Source organism: Sebastes umbrosus, chromosome 2 (assembly GCF_015220745.1).
Source record: "Sebastes umbrosus isolate fSebUmb1 chromosome 2, fSebUmb1.pri, whole genome shotgun sequence".
Taxonomy (NCBI): Eukaryota; Metazoa; Chordata; class Actinopteri; order Perciformes; family Sebastidae; genus Sebastes; species Sebastes umbrosus.
Window position 1 is genome coordinate 33,064,904 of NC_051270.1, and position 23,147 is coordinate 33,088,050.

Below are 23,147 nucleotides of genomic sequence, written 5' to 3' on the forward strand. Positions count from 1 at the left end.
ACTTCAGGTAACGTAAAAACACAAAAGACCCTCTCAAGAACCAGAGTTTGGTTTGTGAGTACTGTAGAAAGTGCATTTATTTTTTTCCCCAGGAGTGTTCCGCCTAGTCCCGCCCTACTGTGCTCTGATTGGTCAGTATTACTGTACTGTGATTGGCGGATTATCTGGCAATAGCAATGTGCTTTCCTACGCTGTGACAAGATTGTAGACTGTATATAAAGATGGACAAGACTGTGTGGATGAACATGTTAAATTTTACTCATTTAGCGACTGGCTTAGCTAGGAATCTTGCTAATTCCACTTTAATGCTACGCTGGTTACAAAAATGGAGATCACATTGGAGAAGTGTGACTTCAGGGCTTTCTGCCAGCTATGTCCTTAGGTTTAGGCAACAAACCTACTTGGTTAGGTTTAGGAAAGATTGTGGTTTGTGTTAAAATAAACACTTTCTGGCAGAAAGCCTTGAGGCAAACTTCTCCCATAGGAGCCAAATAGTCGCGGCAACGAGTAGGCTACTAGCCAATCACAACACAGTAGGGCAGGACTAGGCGGAACACTCTTGGGTGCTTATGTAGATATGAAGGGCTCATTCTAAGCTAACAAAAACACAACGATTCTTAGTTTCAGGTGATTATACACTAATGAAAACATAGTTCTGATTATTATGTTCCATTTCAATAGATCCCCAAAAATCCTACACACTGGACCTTTAAGGATGGAAAAGTGTGTTTGACTGTCATATACAGATGTGACTCCATCATTCATTTGATGCGATTGCCGCAGCGTTATTTTATCCATCTGATTCCAGCACTAGCTGCAGTGCATGATGCATAACATCCAACTTATGCAGACTTGTGGCAGATGTCGTGGAAATTATCTGTAAGCAATCAAACACACAAAATAGTGCACAAAAATCCGATGGGTTGAAGAAAAAAAATATGTTGTACAGTATATTGGAGACCATTCCTTCACAGGGAAGTCACAAAGAAGTCTCAACAGAAAGTTGTGTACAGTACATTTTTATTGCACTCCGAGGACAAAGAAATCACATGATTAGCCCCTGTGCTTCTTCTACAAGAAGGTTAATGGTCAAGCTGCTCTATATCTGCTACCATATCTAATGTGGAACATGCTTTACATTATATGTCCTACAGCTCGTTATGCATTTAATACAGTGCTTGCCTTTGTCTAAAATATGGATACTAACGTCCTCTCCCTGACCTCAGCCTTTACATCCCCCTCCTAAGGTTGACATGCAGTGTCATGCCACACACACATATAGAAATGATTAACACAAGAACCATAATCTAATCACAAGTTGTAAACACAAGGATTCTTCCCAAAGGATGTAAGCTACACATGTATTTGCAAATGCATACAAAATAACAGCATGCATGAATAATGATAAACGTAAATGCTTCATGTCAGTTTACCTTCACACAGATTTCAACATCAGAGAATCATTACTGTCATAACTATGTGATTTGACTTTTCAGTGAACTTAAAGGGGAGCTACAGCCCTATTCCTATGGTCTAAAGGTGTTTTCATATTAGGTACTATTGATTCGTACCGTGCCCGAGTACGAAAAAAGCCTGCCCTTTCCAAACTACTCGGCGACTGCAAGTACAGTTGGTTTTCACACCTTATGCGAACCGTACAGTACCGAAGTACACATGAAACGAACCCGAGACCACCTTTTCAAGTGGACCCAGGCACAGATCGATGAACTGTGCCTGGGTACGATACACAGTGATCACACTAAACAAACAAACTGGACTTTAGGGTAAAGTGTACCCTGATCTGGGCCTGAGTCCCTGATGTAAAAGCCTCCTATGACAGTCCAAAAATATTAGTAAACATGAACAACTCTCTCCCAAATCCAACAACTAGAGTGCTAAAACTCAAATGTGTGATGTCACAGGGTATAAAGTGTGAAACTGCTCCTTAGACAATAAATGGGGAGAAATGTCATTGATGACACTGAGAGCACGCAGAGGAATGTTCTGAGTATTATGGGAACATTTTCTTGGGTTCATTTTCTTCACGATTGACATCACTACAATAGAATAAAGATCATTTGGTATAAAAAAAGAAAAACAAACTTTCTGTGGGTCCACAAAATGAGTCTCCCATTCATTGTCTATGGAGCAGCTCCAGACTTTACATCCTATGACACCACAAGTTTGATTGAACTTTCCTCGGCCATGGAAATAACATATTGAAATTCTTGATTTCGCTGGTGTTCCCCTCTAGTAGCTTTGTGTTTACTGAGATTTGGTTTCCTTCCCAGGCATTACGGTCCTGCTCTCCCTGACTGTCTTCATGCTGCTGGTTGCAGAGATTATGCCCGCCACATCGGACTCTGTGCCTTTAATAGGTAAGCCGGATAAAGTTAAAAGCAGTCGCTATGGGTGTCAACTACTATCAGTGGGAAGACATGGGGGGAAATTTCTGTAGTCATTTTTCATCAGGGTTTCTCTTATATCACAGTGTTACTAAGTTTAAGCAGCCATCCAATATTTGGATTTCTTTATATAGAGGTCTGAGTCACCATGTTTGAAACAGTGAAATGAAAAACATAGTTTTTTTTGCATTTCTCTGAGACCCATAAAGGGAAAAGTGTGCTCGAGGCAAAAAAGGAGTTCTGCTCTCTTGGACCATGAACTTACCTTTTTTGCCATTTCACTTTATCCTCATGTTTTCTCCTCGTAATGTTACCTGCATCTGTTGTACTGAATCCATTCTTATTCTCTCTATTTCTTCTTCACCCAGCTGAGTACTTTGCCACCACCATGGTCATTGTTGGTCTCTCAGTAATCGCTACAGTTGTGGTCTTACAATATCACCATCATGACCCTGATGGAAGCAAGATGCCGAAATGGGTGAGTGTCGTTTCATATTAAACCATTATCTGTGACTTAATCCCCATTAACACCACTTTACTCATTTCCTTCTGGCCACACCTCAAAATTGTGAGTACGTCATGATAAACTGTGGACATCTGCTGATCTTGTTTTTTATTAGGTTATAGTCAATTTGGCATCACTTACAGTGGTTTATTGAGATTAATATGCATTTGCTCGTGTAAGGGTTTAACAGGCATAAATGTGCTGAGAGGTCTTCATGTTCATCAGGAGGATTCAGAGTCTGGCTAATGTGTTTCAATAAATGTCTTTCTTTCTTGCACAATAAGGCCTCCTGATATAATAACATAATGAGAAGATTTAGAGTCAAAGAATACTACAACAAAAAGCAGAGTGGTTACCTTCAGTGAAATGATTATACCTTTTTTACTTAAAGGTCCAGTATTGTAAAAGGTGAGATTTTCATGTGTTTTTCTTTATTATAAAGCAGGTTTAAGTGCTATATAACTACTGTGAAAATATTGAAACGCTCAATCCATGGAAAACTACACACAGCCATATTTAGAAACTGTGCCTTTGAAACAGCCCTTAAGGATTTCTGTAACTTTGTGATGTCACAAATCTACAATATTTCTATTGCATATATACATTCTAAATGTGTCAAATGTTGCGTCCGAAATTCCACACTAACATGTTATTTAGTACGCTAAAACAGTATGTGAGATATTTTAGTATGTCCAAAACCTTAGCATGAGACCAACAGTACACGAATTGCATACTATTTCCGGTAAAATATTACAGTATGCAATGCGGAAGTGGCGACAATGTCACAACAGACATTGACGGACAGCTCTGTAACATCAATAGCGCTTCAATATAACTGTAAGTAAAGATTTCACTTTGCTAGGCGTAATATATATTTTTAATTAATTCAGACTTTGATTCTTACAAACCGTCATTTTGGTCACATGAGGTTAGCACAGGTTACCATGGTTACATGTCTCCAACCAGCAAGGAGACTCTCACGAAGTGACGACGTAAATTACTGCTTAGTGTGTCCGAAAAGATACATACTGCTGTTTGCTAGTACACCTGTTGAGTATGTAGTGCATAGTATGCTATTTCGGACGAAGCCCCAGTTGTTTTCCGTTTGCATGTGAATCATCAGCTGACAGGAAGTAAATATGGACCCAAGCTGTTGCCTAGCAGGGCAATTTCATTGAAATGCACTAAAACGGAGCGTTTCAGACAGAGGGTAAAATACAGGCATATTAGAGACAGTATGAGGTAAATAAAGTTTTTTTTTTAACATTACAGCATGAAAACATGTTCTAGTAGAAACATAAAATACAAGTATGAACCTGAAAATGAGCACTTTATGGGACCTTTAAACAAAAATCTGAAGGTGTGTATCACAACACCAATCAGAAACTGGTATTTTCTGGGGCCATGGTATAACCAGCTTTTCATTGTGATTTGGGAGAAGTGACGCTGACAAATAGAGCACCTCAGTGAAATGTTGAACTGATCTGACTTCTGAGTGAAAATTCTTGAAGTAACCCAAACAAATTAGACGTAAAGGATGAAAGATGAAAGAAGAAGATATATGTTCTTTGGTGGATGTATCATATATAATTTATAGAGCCTTATTAATGTTTCGTTTGATTCCAAAGACCCGAGTGATCCTGCTGAACTGGTGCGCCTGGTTCCTGCGTATGAAGCGCCCAGGTGAGGAGCGGGTGCGTCCAGCCTGTCACAACAAGGCTTCACGGAACAGCCTGACCAGCATGGAACTCAGTGCTAGCGCCTCAGCCCCACAATCCACCAACGGCAACGTGCTTTATGTTGGCGTCCGAGGCCTGGAGAGCATCCACTACTCCACAGCCGCCACGTCGTCTGACTCCGGGGTCCGGCTGGTTGGACGAGCAGGTGAGGAAGAGATGCTCCTCCCCGCAGGTCACATCTCCTCAGCAGGCGGCGTGGAACCGGGGCTGGCCAAGATCCTGGACGAGGTGCGCTATATTGCCAAACGCTTCCGTAACCAAGACGAGGACGAGTCAGTGTGCAACGAGTGGAAATTTGCTGCGTCTGTTATCGACAGGCTTTGTCTCATGGCTTTCTCACTCTTCACTATCCTCTGCACCATTGGGATCCTCATGTCAGCACCCAACTTTGTAGAGGCCATTTCCAAAGACTTTTTCACTTAAAGGGGACATATCATGCTCATTTCCCAACCCGGTCTCAGTCCAAACTCGTCAAATACCACTGATTGGATAGCGCCCCTCGACATCGGAAACCAACGCATAGAGGCACCCTTTAACGACAGTATGTGACGAACCGGGCTTTCAACTAACTCCAGTGTAAACCCACCCATGCCGTTATTCGACGGTTGGAGAAAGTGATGTAGTATTAATAGCGTGAGAGTCAGCTAAGGGGAGGGGTGATGGATGGGTCAAACAAACAAGACTTTCAACCAGGAGACCGCTGATCGTGTGAAACTAAAAGTAACGTTGACTTATTCTGTCACGTCAGCCGTTAGTGACGTGACTCATTGGTGTCATCAGTCCTGTTAGTCGGTAGTCAGTGATGTTTAAGTCAATCAGGATCATTTCCTAACCCTACCTAAGTGGTTGTGTTGCCTAAACCTAACTTCCTGTGAAAACGGAAGTTTATTTTGAAAGGACACTGTGCATGTAAAGAGCGTATATTGACACGCCGTCCCTGACACATCCAAAAGTAACGCAAGAGGGGTGCTCCGTGCATCAGTCACCAAGCGGCGGTATGAGACGAGTTGGGAGTGAGAGTGTGCTGCATTTTCAGGTTCATACTTGTATTCGGGGTTTCTACTAGAACAAGTTTACATGCTTGATGTTCAAAAAACACATGATTTTTCTCATACTGTCTGCCTGAATATACCTGTATTCACTGTCTGTCTGAAACGCTCCTTTTTAGCGCCTGTCTCTTTAAGTAGCCCTCCTTAAAAAGCCCAGTCTGCTCTGATTGGCTTGTGAGAAAAATATGGTGCACCTTTGCAAAGGTAGTTCTCACGCTGTGGGTGATATATTCTAATGAGTCTGCATGTGACATAGGAAGGGGAGCCAAATCTGAATGGCTTGTTTAATCACATGTTTCTGATCTAGGCAGCCTACAAAAAACTGACTGTCTTATGTCACAGTTTGTGGGTTGGTAGACACTCCAGATACCCAAATGGATGTGCACAAGCTCTGAAAAAGTGAGTTTTTCATGATATGTGTCCCCTTTATCAGGAAACAAAAATACAAGCCTGTTTCAATATCTCTTATCACAGTGTATCCATTTGTAAACTCATGAGGCGGTAATTTGGATACAGTTAAGTCTGCTATATGGGACGTTTATATCACCAAATATTTAACCATACGTAAAGCAAAGTCAAATTGAGGACTTCTGGCAAAATGTATGTCATGCATAAATACTTTAATTCATGCCTTACATGATGTTGATGAAAAGGACCATCTTTTGCCTTTTATATTACACAGCCTAGTGGCATATTGAATATTAAAGGAAAACATGTAAATCATATCCTCTTGTACTATTTTAAAATGTCTAAAAATGCTGATACTACAAAGCATTGTTTAAGTGGTGTAATTTGCTAACCTTCAATGAATGCAACTGTGGTTTGTTATGTGATGTTACCTGTGTATTATTGTTCATTACAATGCATCTATTGTCACTAAATTCTACTCCACATAGAAAAATAACAGTTACTCTATCTTGTACTGAAATTTGTTGCATCACATGAATACTTGTGTATCCCAAACAGTTCTGGGATGTAAGTTGCCTTTCTATAACATTTTATAATGATTAAAGAATTACTGTGAGGTCAAAATAGTCATAGTTCATTCAAATTCATGATGTTTTTGTTGTACTGTGACATTTCATAAATAAATGCATCTTTTTTCTATTTGAAAACGGGGACAGCATTTCAAAAATGTTTTCCTGCTGTACAGAGCTGTGTTTTGTTTACCATTAAGTATACTATTGCTCCTCCATTTTTTATTTGGACTACAAATGACAACCTTCACCTTTGCACTGTTAGATTGAAACAGACAACAGAGACGGATTGATTTGACAGGCTGTTTGACATCCAGCCAGATAAAGCCAAAAACTGCTTGCCAAAAGTACTCCAATACAGCTCCTGCAGCATTATGTGGAGGGTGATGAGTCATCGGGTTGCCTTCATCTAGACTGAATGAAAAATTGCACTGAACAAGAAAGTTGTTCCAACCAGCTACAGAAAATAACGCCTTGAGATAAGTAATCAATTTTTAAGTGAATTAGAGCGCACATAACTTTCCCTATTCTGTAAATGTAAAAAAACTAATTCCAGAGAAATAGGACTGTACAACTATGTGTGGTCCTTAAAACTTCCTGCAGTCCTGCATTCAAAATTGATTTTACTTTAGTACGTAAATTAAAAATACTCATTATGTAGAATGGCCCATTTCAGAATAATGAATATTATATCATTGGATTATAATTATTGATGCATTAATGTGTGCATCATTTTAATGTTGCATTTATTATATATAATTTTAGTTACTTTATATACTGTTGCTATTGCTTGTGAATGTATCCCTCTGGGATCAATAAAATCTTATCTTAATCGATAATAATATATCATAATTTATTTGTTGATTATATATTGTATTATTAAACTCAATAAAGTAGCTAGTAATTAAAGTCATCAAATGAATGTAGTGGAGTAAAAAAGTACAATATTTGCCTCTGAATGTAGTAGAGTAAAAGTATAATGGAAATACTCAAGTTAAGTACAAGTACTTAAAAATCGAACAGTACTTGAGTAAATGTACTTAGTTACTTTCCACCACTGCTTAAGCCATACAACAATAATGCATTGAAATGTTATTGAAATAAAGAAAATAACCACCTCATTATGGAGCAAGTCATTTGGTACTCTGGTAAATAACGTTACTGTACAGTTCAATCTGAAGGCTTCTGCATTTCACTGCATCACAAACCTGCCACCTAGTGACTGAACTCAACAGGTACATTCAATTACAGCTACACCTGAACAGTTGAGTCTAACTGAGCTGGAGATAGAATTATCTTCGATCCCTGACAAAATAATGACTCAAATCAAAATTAAAATTTAAATAAGCTTTATTGGCATGAATGTTCAGGTTACATTATTGATGAATAATTACATTTCACAAGGGATAATCACAGAATAATCACAATCACAAGAAAAATCACAAAATAATCACAATCACAATATACCAAATACATTTTAAATATACATTCTTTTACAGATGTAGTCAATCAGAAACATGTTCAGAGCTTGTAGCACCTCTTATTCTATGGCAACAGTCAACATGTTTTGCAGATAATATTGCACATTGATTTTTCTCCCCACATAACTATGGTATTCTCTGAGGAGCAGGGAGATGGATAAACTCAGGATATATGTTATCTTTTTTTTTCAAAGAAAACATCTCTCACATCCTTATATTTCTCACAGCACAGTCAGAAGTGAGATTCTGACTCATTGTGTTTGGATATTACAGTTTTTCTCAATTGTTTACACACAAATACTGGTACTTGACACACAATGACCACAACATGTAACTCATGCACCAACCCCCTGAACCAATTCTGCTAAACTACAAGCACAATTCCTGCTTTACACTCAAATTGCAGTTCTAAAACACACTTTTTTTCAAAACACTACACACAATTCTCTGCATTTGGCACAATTTTCATGAAGAAAATCTTGTTTTCAAAAGGAACACACTGTCATTCAAAATTCTAAAGTCAATTGCCCTACTATGCACACTGACTCATCACATGGTCAAACACCTGTCACACAGTGTAACAATTAGCAATCAGTTGATGCTTTTCATGGCTGGATTCAACATGCTAAGCGATATTTCCCCCGCTGCTTCGCCAGGGAAAACATTGCTTGTGATGTGGATGAGGTGCTGTGGCCAGACCGAAACAGAAGAGAGGATGCAGCATAGTTTTTTTTACTGTAACTGTATACAGTAAATTCTTCTGTTGTTTTGTATGTAGACCACTGTATGTGCAACTTTGTGTTGGTTGGGATGTACACTGTGTACATTGTTTTTGTGGGGAAAATAAAATATATTTGTTACCGTGTATTTGTGTGTTCTGAGTATAAAAACAATATTCTAAAATATTTTACAACACACTTATGTATGTACTGTCTGTAGTAAGTGTAACACTGAACAAAAAAAAGGTCTAAGTCATCATGATGAATGGAGAAGAAGTGTTTTCCATTCATCATAGTGTTTTACATTGAGCACATCAGTGTTCAACTGGTTCTTATAAATGTCTATTCATATGATGGTTTGTGTGTGTCATTTGAAAACAAAATACCATTTTGAGAAGAAATAACATTGTTTTGAATGTAAAGTTTCATTTTGCAGGAGAATTGAGGGGTTTTGCCCATTGTGTGTGTGTTTTTTGATTTGTGTGTAGAGTTCTGAGAGTATGAGGCATGCTTTCAGAAAATGTGTGTAAACAATCGAGAAAAACTGTAATATGATTGGAAGTCGTACTGACGGTCGGGAGGAACCTTAATCCCACAGTACAGGTTGTTTTCCGGATGGGATTCTCTGCTGCCACGCACGCAGTTATAATGGTGTGTGCGCCTTTGTTATGTCTCCGACTGGAAACACGTTGATTCAGCTCTGGTCTGACACGCCACCGCTACATTACATTACATTAGCTCTGAGCTCTTTGAGTGCTGTTAGTCGGTGAACATGTCTGAGGCTCTGCTGCAGTGGTGTGTGGACCAGCTACACCACCTGTTCGGTCTGGAGGCGTGTGAAGACATCGTGCAGTGAGTGACGTCAACGATAGTTAGCTTCAATGTGACTGTAGGAGAGCTGACAGGCTGCTAACAAGCCTACAGCTGCTGGTGTGATTATTAGCGTTACATGAATGTAATGAATGCTATGTGTGTGTGTGTGTGTGTGTGTGTGTGTTACATTCACCACTTCCTTTGATATAGCTCAATAAGTCTGTCTTTCCATCTGTGAGAGTAACAGGCAGTAGCAGCTGTATCTATGAGCTAACCACTGTACTGTCATTAACACTGTCCTGTTTGCTGCTGCCTGTCATTACACCAGATAATGATCTTATACTGCACTAGAGCTTTTACTCTTGTGTGTTATACTCTATTTTAGCTTCTATCCTAGCTTTTATTTTTAGATTGTTTTTATTTTCTAATCTTTAATGTTTCTATAACTGTTTTAATGATGTCTTAATGTTCTTTTGCACTTTCAATTGCCCTGTTGCTGAAATGTGCTCTACAAATAAAGCTGCCTTGCCTTGCCCTAGCCTGTCAGGCTTTATTAAATCAGTTAAAACACATGTTTCAAGGTGACACATCCTGGGTGATGTCACTTTGTATCTGTGTGTGTTTATGTTGACGTGAATGATCAGATTAAGTTTTGTAGTTGACTTTTGTAATGATGTATAAGACTAGGAGATTTACAAAATGTTAAATAAGGTAAAAACATTTTAAATAAACAGCCTGGAAACCATTTTCAATGACATGTAATGTCCCAGAGGCACTAAAACACCTGACATTGTTTGCAGGTGCTGGTTAGTTATTACAATAGTCAAGTCAAATCAAATTTATTTCTACAGCACATTTAAAACAACATGAGCTGACCAAAGTGCTTTACAGACATAGGCAGAATAAAAACAGGTCAACAGAGCAGACACAACCAAATCACACACATCCACAGACAGAGACCAAGATAAAAATCCATGAGTAAAAGACTGTTATAATGAGCATTATAAAAAAGGCCAATTAGTAATCACAATGCAAGTATATTCAAAAGCCAAAGAAAAGAGGTGGGTCTTGAGCTGTGCTTGGAAAGACTCTGTAGAGGGAGCAGATCTGATGTGGAGAGGCAGTTACCAAAGAATAAACAGCAGGCAATAAGAACAAATAGAAATAAAAGGTAATGCTAGCAGATGGCCATGTCAGGTATGGATCCGCTGCAATAGGCTCGTTTCACAGCAGCCATTCTGACATGTAATTGCAGGGTAAACACAGGTGTAATTGTATTAAAAAATTATGAATCATTAATTATATTAATTATTATAAAATTAATTATAGTCCCGTTCTATTTAGTGTCACAGACATTCAAGTGATCCCTGACCTATAGGCCCACCTAAATGGAACATAGTTAATGTTATTGTATAATAACTGTGTTTACCCTGCAAAATCGAGATGGCTGTTGTGAAAAGGGCCTATGTGGACCCTGTTACTGGGTCGTTGTGCATTTGGAGGCCCCACATCTGTTTGCTTTATCCGGACCAGATGTTATGATATTGTAGATTTGTTTCGGATCTGGCCCAGTCTTTCAGAATCAGATTTAGAATCAGTTTTATTCGCCAAGTACATACTGTACATACAAGGAATTTGACTCCAGTTTTTATTCATCTCTCTAAATGTACGTACACAGAAATAGAAATAACAGCTAGGAACAAGGACAACAAAGCTGGACAAACAACGGGGAGGGATAGATGAATAGGAATAGTTATTTCTTTGCTATCACAGCCGGCACCTGAAAGACAAACATATAAAGAGAAAAATATAGACACACACACTGCTTGTTCATTCCCAGATCTTACTTTTTATTCTATGTAGACATCATTGACATTGTTTCAACCACAGATAGTTTTCAAGTATAGGTGAATGTGAGAGGAATGTGTGAGTATGAATAGGTTGTGATCAATACGCACAATCATTTTCTAATTATATAAGTGAAATATTGAGGACAATAAACCCAGTATTCAATAGTGCTCTGTTGTACTTACACTTTTCTACACATCAAAGTCAAATATGCAAAAAAAAACAACTAATAACTAATTTATCAAAAAGAAAGAGAAAAGAAATACAGTACACATCAGGCCTATTGAATAATCCTAAACTAAAAAAATCCTAAAAACTAAACTGTAAACAAATACAAACAAATGAACTGTAAAGTACCCTTCAGTAATGCATAAGCAGACCATTAAACATTGCTGGAAGCCTCACAGGTATAAAGGAGTGTTTGTAGGGATTATTTTTCTTTTTATTATATTATTTTTTAGGTCTTTAATGTTTTCAACATCAACCTTGACAATAAATGTTATTAAATTAAATGGTTATTGTGTCATCCTGCTGTCTAGATACGTTCTAACCATCGAAAATGCTGAAGAAATTCAGGAGTATATGGGAGACCTCCTGCAGGGCACGGATGGGAGAAAAGGGCTGTTCATTGATGAGTTCCTCCGCAGATGGAAGAAGACTCAAAGACAGGCCACAGATTCCTCGAGTCTTTTCCTTCCCAAGGAGTCTTTTTCATCATCAGGTAGGCTGTCTGATGTCTGCCATTGAATATGTTGTGATTTAAATTGTACATAAAATACCTCCCAGTTGTTAAAACCTGCTATGAAACTACAATGCAAAGCACTTAGGCATGACTAAAACACTGTCAATAAATATACATTGTAATTATTCAAATTGATCTCAAATGCGCTATCCACAGTCTTTGTTGAAGGTAATTTGCTCTCCTTTCCTAGATTCACCAGACATGACCAAAGATAGCCAGAAGAAGTCTAAACGTAAGGGCCGTAACAAACAGGAGACGCTGACTGTGAGCCAAACAGAACCTGAGCCAGAGGCAGTCAAAACCCCCATTGACCTGATGAGGGTGAGTACACATCAGCCCTAAACATTTGTTCTCTTATCACCTACTTTATGAAGGTAATTCTCATGATTTGAGTACAGTAAAGACACAACACATTAAGTTTATTTGTAGATGATCCATTTCATTTTATTGTATACCTCATCTATTTCTTTCTTCTCCTCTTGCTTCCTCTCTTCATGTACTACTGTCTCAGGCCCAAGAAAACAGCAGCACTTCTTCAACAAAGAAGAAAAGTAAGTTTGTCAGTCTCTATGCCAAAGAGGGACAAGACAAGATGTCCATCTTACTCCCAGGTCGACGTGGCTGTGAGTGCCTTGCCCAAAGGCACAAACTTATCAACAACTGCATCAGCTGCGGTCGCATTGTGTGTGAGCAAGAGGGCTCAGGACCCTGCCTCTTCTGTGGAACCCTGGTATGTAAGAATTTCCTTTTTTTTCAGTCTACTTGTGGTGCTGACAATCCAATTTTCTGGTTTAGTATTCCTTACTCACTGTTTTTTTTTTATCTGATTCAGGTATGCACAAGAGAGGAGCAAGAGATCCTGCAACGAGACTCCAACAAAAGCCAGAAACTAAGAAAGAAGCTTATGGGAGGTGAGAGTCAAAATTAGTTAGAATTATTAAATACTAAAATCTATGAAATAATGAAGTGGATCGATGCTATGAATTTGTTTTTACTTTGGTGACAGACGGTGGAGAAAGAGATTATCTCCCACACCAAGAGGCCAAGATGAAGGCTGGCTTGGAGAAGGCTGTCCAGCACAAAGAAAAGCTGCTGGAATATGACCGGAATAGGTATCATAAAACACAATCACAAGAACGGATAGGTTTACTGCTAAGTGTGCAATGTCTACACTTTAAAGGTGCTAAATTCCAAATTCAGAGCTTATCTATGATTGAGGGATTCCCTCCACACAGCTCTCAACACGGCAACGGCTGAGCCTGCAGCTAGCAGCTAACGGTGCTAACAGCATGAACAGTGCAGACTATGGCAACAGTGCTGACAGTGTTTACCCGGGGGGAATCCAAGGGTGGTTGTTACACTTCCGCGATGACGCCATGGGTCGGGACGGCGTTATCAGCGTTATCCGCCGTAGGAGAGCAGTTTAGCTAGCCAATGGGGCACGCTTACATGCGCTCACATGCACTAACATGCACGTGCGGTTGGCCCAGCTACGTAAACAAAGCGTAGAGAAACTCGGATTACAACACACAGAGGGAGAGTGACTTCATTTTCTGCTCAGGTAGATGTACTACTGTCTCAGGCCCTGTTTTCTTGGGCCTGAGACAGTAGTACATGAAGAGAGGAAGCAAGAGAAGAAGAAGGAAATAGATGAGGTATACAAAAAAATGAAATGGATCATCTACAAATAAACGTAATGTGTTGTGTCTTTACTGCACTCAAACCATGAGAATTACCTTCATAAATACCTCTATATCTTTATGTAGCAAGTAGTTGTTTTCTGCTATATCAAAGCTCTGAATTTCGAATTTAGCAGGAAATTTTGATTACTGCGGAAGATAATCATGAAACGTGGTGATAATACTTACCTATTTATTTACCGTCCCCTTCAACTCCAGTGTCAGGAGAACGCAGGTTCTGGATGATGAGTCGGATTACTTTGCTACTGAATCCAATCAGTGGCTGTCACCCAGTGAGCGAGAAAAACTGAAGAAAAAGGAAGAGGAGCTGAGAGAACTTCGCTATGCCTCTCGCAAGGACAGGAAGATCACGTTGGACTTTGCTGGTAGACAAGTGCTCGATGAGGGAAACAACCTCAACGAGTATTACGACAAGTAAGATCATCTGACGCCACTTGAATCAAGGCTGCAAGTGCAGATTTGTGTTGTGTAGTCGCGCTAAACAGCTTCTCCTTTTGAAATGTTTGTAAATTAGGTTGGATGAGACCCTCATGGCTATGAACAGCGACTCTCCGTCAAAATCATCAATGTATTCTAAAAGAGAAGGTGGAAGGCAGACCCTCGGAGAGCTGGTCAACCCCAACATAATGCAGTCTACACCAGAGGTAGGTACTGTCTGACATTTATACTGGGAGTAAAGATGTTGTTACCCTGTGTATTTACACTGCATATATGTCTTCTATAGACTTCTCTTTTGTAGTTATAAAACTTAATTGGAACATCAATAAAATGGGTTGAAAATTGATAGCTGACCGCTGTTCTCATACACCGTTAGTAGCTATACCTACAAAAAGAAATGCACTGTAATTCGTATATATCCCAAGAAATCAATTCTTATGGTCGTAAAGTATGTTCGTACCCTGTGTGGAACCAGAAGTTAACGTTGATTTTTTTTGCCACATAACTTCCGTACTTCCTAAACCTAAACCTAACTAAGTAATTTTGTTGCCTAAACCTAACCAAGTTGTTTCATATGAAGACGGAAGTTTATTTTGAAAAAACTGGAGCGTAAATTGACACGTGCGTCACGTGTTGCTGGTAGGAAAACGCACAAAAAATTAGGAAAAACTTTTCATAAGATATCATACAAACCATTGTATGAGGATACATTGTTCTCCCACATGTAGCCTGAGCTTGCATAGTACTTTTTCCATCATGAAAACTGTGCAGAGGATATTCACACAGATTCTAGTAATGAAAATGATGAATGCATTTTCCAGTGGGTGGATGTTGGAGGCAGTGAAAGGCACAAGAGAAACATGAAGCAGGGAAAGAGCTCAGCAGTGGACAAGGGAGGAGAAGAACGCCAAAAGTTGCGGCTCCAAGACAAAGACATGCAGGAGATGGCTGACGGGGGCTGGTGCCTCAGCATGCACCAACCGTGGGCCACGCTGCTGGTCAAAGGCATCAAGAGGTAAAGAGCAGACTAAATCCCAAATGGGCTGTAAAGACCAAACCAAATTGCAACCTAAAAATCCACAATTTAAAACTCTTTCGTCCGGCCAGTGAAAGCAGAGGTAACATTGTATTTTGTGTGTGTGTGTGTGTGTGTTAAAGGGTAGAGGGGCGAACTTGGTACACATCCCATCGGGGTCGTCTTTGGATTGCTGCTGCAGCCAAGATACCCACTCCTCAGGAGATTGCTGAGGTGGAAGCCATGTACCGCCACGTCCACAAGAAAGGTACACAGCAAATCACGAAATAACTGTGAATACTGGAAAGTATTTGCTCCTAGCTGTTTTACATACAGCACTTAAATTGAAGTGTGACCATGTGTGCGCTTGTTTTCTGTGCAGGGCCCAGGTTTCCTAAAGAATATCCCACCGGCTGCCTGTTGGGCTGCGTCAACGTGAACGACTGCCTGTCTCAGGAGCAGTTCAGAGAACAGGTCAGTGAAACATTACACCACCAGACCAGAATTATGAGCTTAATATAACTTTCATCAACAAATCAGAGATGTGGGTGGCAATCAGTGGGCTACCTCCAGGTCTGAGAAGTGAAGCCAATGCTGAAGTGCCTTAAACTTGCATTCTTTCTAACAGCCAGCAGGGGGCGACTCCTCTGGTTGCAAAAAGAAGTCTGATTTTATAGAAGTCTATGAGAAAATGAGCCTACTTCTCACTTGATTTATTACCTCAGTAAACATTGTAAACATGAGTTTATGGTCTCAATCTCTAGTTTCAAGTCTTCTTCAATACATCATGATGTTCATTTAGTAAATTATGGTCCCATTTAGAGTCAAATAGACCATAAAGCAGGGTATTCTTTAAGGCGTGGCTACCTTGTGATTGACAGGATGTTACCATGGCGTTGTCCGGTCTGGGAGTTGTCCGTGTTTTCGTCTTGCAACTTTAACCCTTTCACAGTGTGTTTTCAGTTCATGAAAGTTAACTGTAACATTTTGGTCGCCTAGAAATGTCTTATTCAGCGTTCGGTTGTATTTAGCTCCACCCTCTCGTGTCTCTTCTGGCAAAAAACACAAGATGGCGACAGCCAAAATACCGAACTTAAGTCTTCAAACAGCAGTCCACAAACCAATAGGCCGCTAAATACACTTCTTATATACAGTCTATGGTGGCAATTCAGGTCTGAAACCAGGCTATGTCTCATTATAAGGGGAAGTGATGGACAAAAAGACTAATATAAAAGTGTGAAATTATGTCAAAACAAACCGTTGTGGTGCTTAGTGAAGTTACTTTTGTTACATGGTTATTACTTGGAGGGTTTTATTCTTGAGTTGAGTGTCAGTGTTTGGTTGCTTTGTGATCCAAGTACAGGTAGTTGCAAAAAAATATAGGCAAAAATGTGTGATTCGATTTTTCGCTGACTTGGAGGACTCTTTGACGCTGTTGTTGTTATTTTATGTTGATTGCTGGAACTCTTAGAATTCCCATCCCATTTATAGACATCCAGAGGCTTTTTTCATCCAAGACCACACAGTACAGGACACACAGTCAAACTAGGGTTTTAACGGTATACCGTGGTATGAAAGTTGACAGTTAACACATTAGACATAAGTGTGTGTAAAACATACAGACAAGAGCAGTCTGGCTGCACTGTTACGCACCTACAGTATATGTTAATTGTTAATAATCATAGGACGTTATTTTAAAAGCTCACAGCTGATGTTATTTTTCATGCTATAGTGCTGCTGACATGTAAACTAACATGCTTCAAATATAAAACATATTATAGTTACATTTCTATTTTTTTGATCAGGTTTATAATTCTGTTCTCATTCCTTTAAGGGTCATTGTAACTGATAATAATAATAATAATAATAATAATTATAATATTGTAATACCGTGAAACCGTGGCATTTTCTGAGATGGTTATCGTACCAATGAAAATCGTATACTGTTACAACCCTAAGTGCAACAACATAGGAACACACTTGTGAGTTTAAATCATTGTGAATTACCGATTTAAAACAGTTTTATGTGTTACAAGGATTACCATAACTTTTCCCATACCTTTTCTCTTGTATTTCTTGGACATTTTACTGAGAGACACTCTATTTGACTGAGTTCACCATGCATTTTGTGCCGTGTGTGTAACGATTGCTGCAATATCATCTCTTACCAGCAGAGGTCAGACTGCACCTTTTCACCAGCATCTCTCTGCCAGTTTACAGCATTTCCCACTAGAGGCAGTATGCACCACAGGAATAACCACTGAAACACAAACACAAGCCCTCATTATCCCAGTTACCTCCCACCAAAATGGTTTACATATACACATCACATAGGCATCAGGCTGTTGTGTTTTTGCAGCATACATTCGCAGCAAAAAGGGTGTATTCTGTCTAACAGCTACAGGAGACATGAATAGCAAAACACACCCTCTGATTACTAATAAAACAATAGAGTGCACTGCTGCCCTCTATGCTTTTCATTTCATGTCTTCCATGAACACTTAAAGCGAAACCCACCCTTAACCAGAGTGTTACGAGGACTCTAGTGTGACTCTGAATATGTGATGTGGCAAAGCATAGAAGTGCTCCACTGGCAGCCTTTTTGGACTCATAAACTGTTTACTTGAGCTTTTACACCCAAATTGATTTAATTAATCGCAGTTTCACCAACTATAAACTGGAAAATACACCCTACTCCCCATTAAGTCATCATGTGTATACAGAGTGGCTCTACCATTCGCCGTCAATGGAACACATTCTAACTTAATTACATTGCCATTCTCGTCCTGCCTGTTTTGCCTCTGGCTCTGGGAGAGACTTCTCAGTCTGAGGTCCACTGGTCTTATCCTTTTAGAGAGTACATTATATGTTTGTTATTATTAGAACCGAAAGGATTAATCAATCAGTCAATCGCCTATTATGTTAATTAATCGTTTAAATCTTTTTTTAAGCAGAAATTAATACAATCTCTAAACAAAGACACACCCTTGTATGATAAGGTCTCAGTTACTTCTCATTATTTTGATGTTATGTATAAACACCTAGATACGTTACTTGTCCTGTCACACAAACACATAACTGTAAACATACATTATAGTGAAACTGTATAAACAGGGAAAGAACACTACACATTGCACAAATATGCCCCAACCCTGCAAAGCTACAAGCCCTCATACACATGTACACACACGCTCGTATGCAATCATGAGATGATGAGATACTGAAACACATCACATTTGGAGATTGCAGTCTTCTGTTCCAATTTGAAAAAAAACAAAACAAAACAGAGCCGTGGAAAAAGCAATGATCCCCTTTCAGGATGTACTTGTGTTTCCGTGCATTTCTGCACAGACGTTTAACATGTCTGTCTTCCTTCTGCATAAAGTCAGTTGTCTTATTTGTCTGCGTTTGAGTAAAAAGAAATGCTTTAAAATGTGTGCTGCTACATAGTTTGCATTCTGACTGCTGGGACCTGTAAATCTAAGGGCTTTCCCCTTTTGTACTCTGTCCTCATTCTCTCCTCCACCACTCATTCCACCCAGGGCTGTAAAATCATGTTTGCAGGCAGTGTGACTGCCCTTTCATCCTGTGAAAGGGTGTGTGTGCGTATGTGTGTGTGTGTGTGTCCACTTGCACAGAGCAGCCATAAATAACACCCCCACCCAGCACAAGGCCCCTCAGAAAAAAAAGAAAGAGGCAGATGTAGAAAATAGCGAAGCAACCAGAGAAGAACAGCCTAATGATGGTGCTGAACAGTTGGTTAGTGCTCATTCCAGTCACCATTTTGGAAAAAAAAAAGCAGAGACTATTAGCTGTTTAGCATTTTAATCTTGCTTCCTTTCATGTAAGCAGAAGAGTGCATGTTGTGTGAGTGCATAGTAGCACACAGCTGAGCTGCTGGGCGAGTGGGTGAGGTGTAGGATTTACTGTCCTGTGCTGGCAGTTGTGGGTGGTTAAAAGGGGGGTGGTGAAGGACAGACAGCCATTATTCTTCAGGCTCTTCTAAATCTGCCCCTAGTGATGTATGAAATATTTAGAGAAAGTGGAATGTGGGTGGATCAGGAGAGCACGAGAGAAACACTATGAACGCAATAAATGCGGTAAATGTTGTAAATATTTGAATACATCACTGATCCGCTGTGATGGCAGTCATTCCCCTGTTGGGGCGCTGTTGTACAAAGCAGCACCAAAAACCTGATACCCTGCTGACAGACAGTGTAGAAAGACCACCCCAGGCTGAGCAGGATTTCCATCTGCTTGACTTGGACCAATTCTTTCCCTCATTAGAAACTGACTGGTGTATTGATCCATTCTCCACATAATCTCTCACTCCCCAGACCCCCGTACTACTGATAATTGGCCAACCATTATGATCTGTGCTCTGTCTCCTCACCCCTACCCCCCAGTGCTCACTCAGCAATGGGTGTAGATGCGTGCCTGACCTGCCGACTGCAGACGGCAGGGAGGGGGGTTGGGAAAGAGATATTTCAGATTGAAAATTGGAATGTTTTTGCTGGAAGAGGCAGAGTGAGATAATTAAAAAGGATGAGCAGAGAGCTCTGGCCAAGCTAAGCAGGTTTATGGGCGGTGGATATGCTGCAGATGGTTTACTTCACACATACAAATGACACTCAGCTGTCCAATATTTTAGAATTGCACATAAAATGAAGCATTACTATATTTTGAGTACAACATTTATTTTCACATGCACAGACCCATTCTCAGTCTTCAAAATGGTTCGCAGCGCAGGCAAAGGCACATCACATCCCACACAGAGCTCGAATCGCACCATCAACTTACTCCTGTGGTGAAAAAATTGATTGGATCAATCCACACTCTTAATAAGGGTCGGATTTATTCCTCTGTTGCAAAGATCATATCACCAGCTGCAGAGCTACATGGCTTTGTGAATACAAGTCAGAGGTCTAGTCTTTTGGACGGGCATGCCGAGAGCAAAGCCATTGACTGTTCAGTGCTCTATTGATTCATATGAAATGACTACGAGGGCAGAAAAGCAAAGGTTTTGTGTGTGTGTATGTGTGTGATTTGTACATATAATATCTAATCAAAGGACTCTAATGATGAAATGTTGACATAGTAATGCAATCTGGAAGTTTCAACATTTACAGAGGTTTTTGAACGGTAATGCAGCCTAACGTTTCACAGATAAGCATGTTTTATTAACCTCAGGTCTGTTGAAGGCTGACATATAGCAGGTCCCCTGGCACTGTATGTACAGTATGTCAGATAGACACATATTTGAGACATGGCTTGTACTGGATGGTTTATAGCAGTGGTCCCCAACTAGACTAGACTCAGGTTTCACATTGCCTTGATCAATAAGTCAAGATCCACTCACAGGCTATATCAACACCAATTCAGTTGTATTTCACAAAATGAAAACAAAAGTAAGAAATGTTCATGAGACCACTTTCACTGAAGATACTTGGACACCTCACAATAGGAGGAGCACAGGTGTAAATAATTAAATTAATGATTCCATTTAACTATCGGCTTTAGGGTCCCTGCAATGTTCAGATCTGGGTAGAATGTCCCCCCACTAATTTTTAAATACTTAAGATTCTTGCATGCGGTCTTATTTACAGTGAAGGCAAAATACTTGTAGGTTTTTTCTTCCTTTTGTGCCCTCTTTTGCCTTGTTTGGGCATTCATACTGTCTGCATATACAGAATGTAACAGTATCATCTGCATACAGTATATGTAACAGTATCATCTACATAGTTTGTATATTTATGTGTGTATGTATGTACATAAGTATGTCCAGGGTTCCCACAATGTCAAAAACATTAAATTCAAGGACTTTTCAAGGATTTTTCAGGCCCACTTCCATCATTTTTTAAAAATCTTTTATTATCAAAATATAAGAAATTTACAATATGTAAACACTTTTGACAAATTCTAAGGACCCAACATGGCATAGTTTGAGACAAGGACCGAGGTTAATTAACACCACTAAGAATTTTGATAATGAGAAATAGTAGGGTTTACAGAAGATCACAGATAATAATTTAAAAATAGAGCGAGGCTTGAATGTGTGAACACTTTTCAACTGTGCTGTGATACAATGATGGCAGACTAGTCTTACTTTCTCTAACACAGCACAGCACAGCAAAGCAATAAATAAAAAACAAATATCAAAAGAACAATTTCCATTCTTGCACAAAATATCTAAATTCAAACACTTTCAATGACCCATGTCTGTTTATGTGTATCTTCAAATACTGTCAAGGCATTGATTTCCCCCCTCAGATTCACAATATTTTAAGGACCCATGGGAACCATGATATACGTACATTGAAACAGGAAATACAAAAGGGCCCATTTCGAATGTTTATGTTGTCAAGTTTGAAAAGGTCTATACTATGCAGATGATACTGTTACATACATTTACTGTATGCAGATGATACTGTTAGTTACATATACTGTATGCAGATGAAACTGTTACATATATATACTGTATGCAAATGATACTTTTACATACTGTATACTGTGCAGATGACACCATTACATACAGTACATATACTCTATGCAGACAACACTGTTACATACATATACTGTATACAGATGACACTGTTACATACTTTGGATGTTTTCACACTTGGTCCCTTTCAGCTCTCCAAACAAACTCCTATTAGTCAGCTTTTTTTGCACATATGTGAACACTCCAAAAGAACTCAGACCCCTCTGAAACGAATCGTACTCAGACCTCCTCGGGAGGTGATTCTAGTAATGTTTGCTTCAAGTTCGCGTTGCGGTTTGCTTAACCTGTGCATTGTGAACACAAAGCTCTCCATGTCCGCTTTGCTCTTTGCCATTGCCATACCCATTTTATCCCTCTGGGCTTGCCATTGCACTGGGATGCTCAAAAGAGTCAAGAGCAATCTGGTTGGTCATCCTCATCGCTCCAGCTGGAGTATGATGATGCAAAGGTTCTCCTAGATAAGGTGGCACCAGCCCGTTTAAAACCTTAAAAACAAGCAGTAAAATATTAAAAATGAATAAATGGACAAGAAGCCAGTGGAGGGAGGCCAAAACTGATAGAACACCTGAAGAGAAATGTATTCTGTCATTTGTGTTTTAGTACAATTTTTACCAATTAACAATAATAATAAAAAAAAAAAAAAATGGATGATAGAATCACACAGTCATCTCGAAGGCTTTACGTAGATCTTAGACACTACCCTGATAACACAATCATTGTCTAGTCAGGATTGGATATGATGTTTAAAATGCAGGTCCCTGAGTCAGTTAAATGTTTATTTCCCTATCCAAACTGCACTGAGTTATTTTCATTTAAATCACAAGTCAGTGTTGCTGTTTCTATTATGTCTATCTCTGCGTCATTGCATCAATGCTCAGACGTCTATATTGTACTTTTATCTTTTTAAGCCTCCAGTTAATGAAACAATCTTTTATTTTGTTCTTCGTTGTAACTTTCAGCTTCTTCATGAGTTTATATTTAGCCCCATTATTGTAGAATGTACTGTATACACTATACTAGAGCTCAGTAGATGTATGCACACCAGTGCATGTCAGATTACAGAAAGCATTGGCTTGTAGCACATCACATAGCTGCAAGCTTAGCCACTTATCTGTTAAAATAAGTGCTGGTTTCTGTGGAATTCCATTTGTGCAAGCTCTCCCTGTGACCTCCAGAGTGGAGCTCCCGTGCTTGTTAGGCCGGCTGGAAGCTCG

At 39.4% G+C, this 23,147-nt stretch overlaps 2 protein-coding genes and 1 long non-coding RNA gene across 5 annotated transcripts in view; 2 read left to right on the forward strand and 1 right to left on the reverse strand.

Annotated features, from left to right (window-relative positions):
- Window positions 1-5,774, forward strand: part of LOC119502367 (neuronal acetylcholine receptor subunit alpha-7-like) — a 38,563-nt gene extending 32,789 nt beyond the window's left edge. For all 3 annotated transcript variants that reach the window (XM_037793328.1, XM_037793319.1, XM_037793311.1), the window contains 3 exons: window positions 2,292-2,378; window positions 2,774-2,883; window positions 4,539-5,774. In XM_037793328.1, coding sequence (XP_037649256.1) covers window positions 2,292-2,378; window positions 2,774-2,883; window positions 4,539-5,072 — 731 coding nt within the window. In that variant the 3' untranslated portion in view covers window positions 5,073-5,774. The remainder of the gene's footprint in view (window positions 1-2,291; window positions 2,379-2,773; window positions 2,884-4,538) is intronic.
- On the reverse strand, window positions 1,287-21,337 carry LOC119502408. Its single transcript, XR_005210061.1, has 3 exons — window positions 21,326-21,337; window positions 20,266-20,268; window positions 1,287-1,557 (listed from the first exon to the last, which is right to left on the reverse strand). It is a non-coding gene; the product is annotated as an uncharacterized LOC119502408 (long non-coding RNA).
- The window catches only part of trip4 (thyroid hormone receptor interactor 4), a 95,737-nt gene continuing 82,089 nt past the window's right edge, over window positions 9,500-23,147 (forward strand). Inside the window, exons 1-11 of the mRNA XM_037793299.1 lie at window positions 9,500-9,727; window positions 12,076-12,257; window positions 12,469-12,599; window positions 12,790-13,008; window positions 13,111-13,189; window positions 13,285-13,390; window positions 14,177-14,392; window positions 14,493-14,622; window positions 15,238-15,431; window positions 15,575-15,699; window positions 15,814-15,905. Coding sequence (XP_037649227.1) covers window positions 9,648-9,727; window positions 12,076-12,257; window positions 12,469-12,599; window positions 12,790-13,008; window positions 13,111-13,189; window positions 13,285-13,390; window positions 14,177-14,392; window positions 14,493-14,622; window positions 15,238-15,431; window positions 15,575-15,699; window positions 15,814-15,905 — 1,554 coding nt within the window. The 5' untranslated portion in view covers window positions 9,500-9,647. The remainder of the gene's footprint in view (window positions 9,728-12,075; window positions 12,258-12,468; window positions 12,600-12,789; window positions 13,009-13,110; window positions 13,190-13,284; window positions 13,391-14,176; window positions 14,393-14,492; window positions 14,623-15,237; window positions 15,432-15,574; window positions 15,700-15,813; window positions 15,906-23,147) is intronic.